The sequence below is a fragment of the Amphiprion ocellaris genome, chromosome 18 (genome assembly GCF_022539595.1).
Source record: "Amphiprion ocellaris isolate individual 3 ecotype Okinawa chromosome 18, ASM2253959v1, whole genome shotgun sequence".
NCBI classification, from domain to species: Eukaryota; Metazoa; Chordata; class Actinopteri; family Pomacentridae; genus Amphiprion; species Amphiprion ocellaris.
Window position 1 is genome coordinate 10,430,430 of NC_072783.1, and position 6,246 is coordinate 10,436,675.

Sequence of the window (6,246 nt, forward strand, 5' to 3'; positions counted from 1 at the left end):
TGAGAGTGTACGTTACTAATGATAGGGATGCCATAGAGATTCATGTCAAAAATCCCGAACTATCCCTTTAAATGAACAAAGATGTGAGCCGATTCCATTTAAAAATAAATCCACCGCGTTGCGTCATGTGTCACATCTGATGAGCTCACTTTGCCATCTGCGAGGTTCAATCCTTCCAGGCTTCGAGACGTCGACTTGGACAAGTGGTCGTTACACTGGAGCTGCTTCCCGTTCTGCGCAAACACAAACATTGTTCACTCATTTCACAATCCACACTCGAATAAAACGACAAACAGGACGGGATAATTAAATACCTTCAACAATCTGTTCGTTCTCAGCACGAAGAATCAGAAGGTCCCGGACACAGATCAGATTTCTGGAAGGCTGCACGAACACAAACTCAAAATACCAAGTGAAATTACTACAGCTCGTTATGGAATTAAATTATTATATCAGACAAGATGATAAGAAGAAAAACTGAGCTAAAAACAAAAACTAACACAGATATTGGACTTAGTTTATACAAAAAGAAGGAGGTGGACACAAATACTGAAGTTGCAAAATGTCTGTTTGCTAACATGTTAGCCACAAATTAAAAAGATAAGAAGAGAAAGAAAAGAAGAAGGAGGAGGAGAAGGAAGAGGGGAAGGAAAAGAAGGAGGAGAAGAAGAAAGAAAAGAGGAAGGAGGAGAAGGTGTCATAGTCCCAGCCTGGCCTCCTGTCTGCCTTCTCCTCTCTCTCTCCCTCTCTTTCTCCTCCTCTTTTCTCTCTTCTTCTCTTTCCCTCCTCTCCCTCTTTTCTACCTGCCTAAATGAAACTTTGAGTGGTAGCAGTGGCAATCACAACATGTTATATATCATATAAAAGCTTGGAATCTCTAGTTTACAAATATAATCATATTGTTCTTGTATTTTCATTACAATAGAAATGACATATGATACAATGACAGCATGCCTCAGAGTTAACTTTTCATCAAAATTTTTAATATTAGCAACTCAAATTTTATTATATATATATTTATGTCAACTTTTTTATTGATATATAGTACATTCCTGATATAATGTATTATGTATTGCATATCTGCACCACAATATTATGCATTGCAATGTTTGGTTGTGTAGGAGTCATGAATGAATTTTTTTATTTGTAAGGTTAAAGGTTATATTAATTGTTTGTTTAGTTATAATATTATTTTATGATTTATGTTAAATAGGTTGATAGCGGGTCACCTGCATATGGGCGGGGAAAATCAAGCAAATATATTCACCTGTTCACCTGTCTTGATTTTTCTTTGTTTGAGATATTTGTGATTCCCCATCCTGGTGACAAATTATGGCCTTGTGAAGTGAAATTAAAATAAAAATGGATGACATGACATAAAATAAATTATGTCAGTCGCCCCCTGGTGGCTGATTGCAGTACTGCTCATACCCAACAGAGTACGACTGGCCAACAAACTAACCAATAGTTTATCCAAGTTAGCATTAATTTATTTCTTTTTTTGTCTCAGAACAACAAACTAAAAACAACGTTTCTGTATAATGTTGTTGTGAACTTGTTTGCTCTGGTTTGGTCTCCACCAACTGTAAATAATAAAATCTTGTTCTTGAGTGATTAAGGGACACTGTTGGACATTAAATTGTGGGAAAATAAATGACTGTCGAGTTGTAAAAAATGTAACTGTCCTGTTGTGAGACAAACGGTCACATGAAGCAGCAGGAAGGTCATAACACGAGAGCAGAGGCTTATTTCCAAGACTGTTTGGGTTGTTGTATTTACCTGCCGGTTACCCAGAGGAAGAGGAAACCGTCATCCTGTAGAATGGGGATGTTCAGTTTTCACATCCCATCATCAGTCAGAGTACCACAGGGCAGCTCCATGTGGATGTCCCAGGGAGGGTCGGCCATCACCACTGCAAATTTACCCAGGATGGACACATCCAGGTAGCGGATATCACAGCAGATCCACTGGGAATCAAAGAATGGAATAAGACAATTTTCATTCCCACAAGAAAAAAAAGACATATTTAAACAAACTCTCACAATCATTTCCCCCTGTCCTCACCTGTGAAGGGAAGAGTTTTCCCACGTTGCTGTCTGCATCCTCTGCTTGGAGGCCCAGCTCTGTGGTTCCTACCTGAGGCCCCAGCAGGCTGCTCTCAGCCTCTGGAGGACTGTCCATCTCATAGTGGACGTATTTACAGGTGTCCATGTGGAAACAAGTGTTGAGGAAGGAGCAGTCGCCAAGACTCTCGTCTATGTGCTTGTTGATGATGCCACTGAATGACCAAAAACATGGTATACACCACAAAATGAAACAGCCTGTCCCAAAGTCTGTCAGTGAATTCCAATATGCAAATTCAAATTCTTTGGAGCCACGACAGAAATCTGGTCAAGGATGAAGGAGACACTTGACCTCGTAATATAATCTCTTTTTTTAAAAAATTCTAAGGAAGTGAGAGATACACTATTGATGTAGACAAAAGTTTTTCAACCTCTTTGAAATGCAAACAATGTATATACTTGCAACACCAATAGTGTGAAAATCTGAACATGTCACACTGCAAGACAACGAAACTAGACTTTGACATCTGTACGATCAGCCAGTAAGATCATTGATCGTTTGGGCAGTAAGCATCTGCATCATGATCCTCCTCAAACTGCAGCTTAAACAGTGACTGATCTGGTATAAATTCTCTCTAGGTGTAAAATGAATCACAGTAAAGCAACAATCTGTACAGTGTCTGGCTTTAGACATCATTTTGAATGAGGACTAATCTCCATCTGAGTAAAGTAAAACTGATGTTGTAGCTGTAAGGCCTTTTTAAGTTTGAAATTGTATGCTTTTGCCTCCATTATTTCCAGTTAGCAGGTGTTTTGCCATAACAGTTACTGTACAATACTACACATTACAGTGCCATCTTCAGGCCAAAAAGAGCATCTTATAAACTGAACAATGAAAATTCATTGTCTGTTACAGTTTTTAAAGGCAAGGGCACAGGTATGTAATAAGTTACTACAAATATTTCTAGTTTTAAAAATGACTAATATCAACAATAAATACATTTGCATATCAGAACTTTGTCTCAGTAAGCAGAGGCAGAGCAACAATTTGGACCATTCTGAACTAAGTAGTAAATGACAAGAACTTCTAATGTTAATTTTAGTGCTATGTACCAGTTCTATGCATAGCTCCTTGTCTGTGTTGTGTTTTTTATATCTCTATATCTCCAGCTAACATGTTGATGTTTTATAATCTCTTGCAAAAATGGTTGGTTACACTTTTGTCTGTCAGTTGTTTGTAGCAGAATAAAACCAAACCAAGTTCAAATCAGCTCAGTGCTCTCTGAGGTATCTGGTATATAGTGTCTTACAGACTGATTTCATCATGTCAGGTGAGAGGAATACAGGCTAAAACAGTTTTAAAGCAAGTACTTACCAGAAGTGTAACTTGGTGCATGGCTGAGGTGTGTGTCCAGAGCGAACACACTCCTCCTTGGTCCTGTGATCGCAGAACTCTTGGACCTGAGCTCGACCACGAGGATGGAACTTTTCCACGATGGACTGCTCCTTGGCAGTGCTGGTGTTCAGCAGCTCCACAATCTCTCTGCTCACCTGGAAATAAAAGCATTCACATGATGCTGCATCAATCATCACAGCTCCAAACTATCCTGCCTCGGTTTGAAGATGGTTCCAGTGCTGAAATATTCCTCTTCTGCAGGCTGGGAGTCGTCTTGTCAGCCTGTATTTTGGTGAAAGTAGTTTGTTACCTGTGGAGTCATTTTAGGAGGACGACCGCTGCAGCCATGATTAGTGGTACTATGGTTCATTCTGTACCCCCTGATTACTGTTGCAACTGTTTTTACTGACTTTTTCTCATGACTTGTGCAGTCATTACAAAATGCATGACATATTTTTGAACTTTTCTGAGAAGAATTGACAAAAAAAAGACTCTTTCATGTCAACATGAAAATGGATTTCTACAGAATAATATAAATGAATTAGACATATAAAATAAGTGATTGCATAAGTACTCACCACTTTAAAGTGACAAATTCAACTCAGTTGCAGCCAGTTGGTGCTAAAAGTCACACAATTAGTGAAATTAAGATCATCTGAGTTCAGTGAATGTGTCTCAGTGATCGTAGTATAAAGATACCTGTATTTAGAAGAATCCTTCATATAACTATACCATCAAAACAGTAGAGCTTCACAAAGCACTCTGTGTAAAGGTTACTGAAAAGCTTAAGTCAGAGGATGAACACAAGAAAATGTCCTTTAGAAGGAAATAGCAACATAAAATACAGCTGCTACACACTAAACACAATATTAGAAGTAGTAAAAAAAAGTCTGAGATTTCAACCTGTTGAGCTCTATAAAAGGAATAAAATGTGAAAAAATCACCTCAGATTGATCATTTGATCATTTAAAGGCTGCATCACCTGAAAATAATTTCAATTCAGCTCATTTTGAGAAATTTCCAAGACCTGAAAATCATGAAATGTGACATTCTTCAAGGATGTAACGTCATCCACACGTGAATAAAATTTTTTGTTGTTTTTTTATTTAATTTTTTCACTCTCAAAGGGGTGAGAGTGGATGGAGGGAGGTTGGAGGGAGGAAGATGAGGAGAAGGGGTCGGGCAGATAAAGCTAGATCGAACATCCAGCAGCCTCATTCACCTTCAACCCGTGTTTTTTCTTTGGGAAAAAACGGCGCCAAAAGGGATATTTCTTCTTCTTTTTTTCTTCTTCTTTGGCGTTTTCTTCCTCTTTCTCAAGAAACTGTTCAATTGTTTCCTCCAAGTCTCGCTTTTCACATTCCATCTCCTCTCTAAGCTTCTCCAGATGCTTGAGCTGATTCTTCCACTCTTCCTCTCTCTGCTGGTGTTGGGTCTCCTGAAGCAGCATCTGATCTTGGATGGTGGAGACCGTCACAGACAGAGAGTTGTTGACGTGGTTCAGCCTCTGGATTTCTTGAACTTTCTTTTGGTCTTGCAGCTGCTGCTCCTCTCTCACTTTTGCTAAAGCCTGCTCCATGTTCTCCTTCATGACTCTGTTTTTTACTTCCATCTCCTCTTTTTGCTTCTGGAGGATGCTGAGCTGATTGTCTTTCTGCAGTTCCTGGTGCTGCTTCTCCTCTCTCAGTAGGGTTAGTCTGTGTTCAATCACAGTTTCGCTCAGAACCAGCTTCTTGTTGGTGTCCTGCAGCTCTTTATTTGCTGTCTGCAGCTTCTCGTTCTGCTTCTCCAGTTTGTTGTTTTGCTCTCTGAGTCTGGTCTCTGTGAGCATTTTGTTAGCGTGCATGCTCTTCATTTGCAGCTCCAGATCGAGCTTCTCTTTCTTCAGCATTGCATTTTCCTCCTGAAGCTTTTTATTCTGCTGTCTCAGCGTTTCAGTCTCAGCTCCGAGGTCTTCTGTCTGGACTTTTCCATTCTCCTTCAGCAGCTCAGAAAGTCTGAGGATCTCCTCGTCTTTCTGCTTTATCTCATCGTTGTAGTCCATGATGTCTCCCCATGACATGGACTCGCTGCTGGAAGAGTCGTCCTCCTTCAGCAGCTGCTCGTTGTTCTGGACTTTATCTGTCTCCAGCTCTTGACATCTCTTCTGACTTTTTTCCAGAAGGAACTCTAGCTGGCTGATCCGATAGCTGTCGGCGTCAGCTTGCTGAAGGAATCGCCGCTTTTCACTGAGCAGCTCTTTAATCCGACGGATGGAGGCGTCCAGGGATTGCTGCATCCCTGTGAAGTCGGAAGCTCCATTCTGATGTTGAGGAGGACCATTAAAACCTCCTTGGCGTCTGCTTGAGTTATGTCTGTAAGACATGCTGCTTGTTCGTAGTTTGTCGACTGCTGATCACTATCCGGTGATGCTAGTTTCTCTGCTGGCTCTCGACTGATTTCTATCTTTCCGTTGTGCCCTATTTAAACACTTTCCGATCATCAACTGTGATGTCACACTCTAACATTCTAGACTCCTCTTTGTTCTCTCTGTGTGTGTATATATATATATATATATATACACACACACACACACACATGTATTCTCCCTTCACAACCCATTGAATAGCACCAAATACATCGCTCTATACTTTAGGTTTTCCGTTTCTTCAACTTCTCATTCAGCTTTGACAGTGTAGATCTATTTCAAATTGCAGTAAAGACACACTTTAGTAAACATGGTGAGTCACAATGAGTTATTGACAGTAGCCTGTATATAGCAGTTTGGACTCTCACAGACCCTTCCAG

The 6,246-nt window shown here is 40.1% G+C and overlaps 2 protein-coding genes across 2 annotated transcripts; both read right to left on the reverse strand.

The window, feature by feature from the left end:
- Positions 1 to 1,746: 1,746 nt before the first annotated feature.
- On the reverse strand, positions 1,747 to 3,936 carry LOC118469946 (N6-adenosine-methyltransferase subunit METTL3-like). The gene is made up of 3 exons (XM_035945864.2): positions 3,439 to 3,936; positions 2,065 to 2,278; positions 1,747 to 1,967 (listed from the first exon to the last, which is right to left on the reverse strand). Exons 1-3 carry the CDS (start codon positions 3,651 to 3,653, stop codon positions 1,839 to 1,841), a joined length of 558 nt encoding a protein of 185 aa, XP_035801757.1. The 5' UTR covers positions 3,654 to 3,936; the 3' UTR covers positions 1,747 to 1,838.
- Positions 3,937 to 4,085: 149 nt separating this feature from the next.
- Positions 4,086 to 5,929, reverse strand: LOC129347455 (golgin subfamily A member 6-like protein 22). Its single transcript, XM_055004828.1, has one exon. The coding sequence runs from the start codon at positions 5,822 to 5,824 to the stop codon at positions 4,652 to 4,654; it is 1,173 nt and encodes a 390-aa protein (XP_054860803.1). The 5' UTR covers positions 5,825 to 5,929; the 3' UTR covers positions 4,086 to 4,651.
- Positions 5,930 to 6,246: the final 317 nt, after the last annotated feature.

Excerpts from the sequence above, each read along its gene's own strand:
- LOC129347455 (XM_055004828.1), bottom strand. The coding sequence starts at position 5,824 with ATGTCTTACAGACATAACTCAAGCAGACGCCAAGGAGGTTTTAATGGT.
- LOC118469946 (XM_035945864.2), bottom strand. The coding sequence starts at position 3,653 with ATGATTGATGCAGCATCATGTGAATGCTTTTATTTCCAGGTGAGCAGA. Across the intron at positions 2,279-3,438 it reads TGCACCAAGTTACACTTCTG|TGGCATCATCAACAAGCACA; the intron begins GTAAGTACTTGC and ends TTGGTCATTCAG. Across the intron at positions 1,968-2,064 it reads GAAAACTCTTCCCTTCACAG|TGGATCTGCTGTGATATCCG; the intron begins GTGAGGACAGGG and ends TTTGATTCCCAG.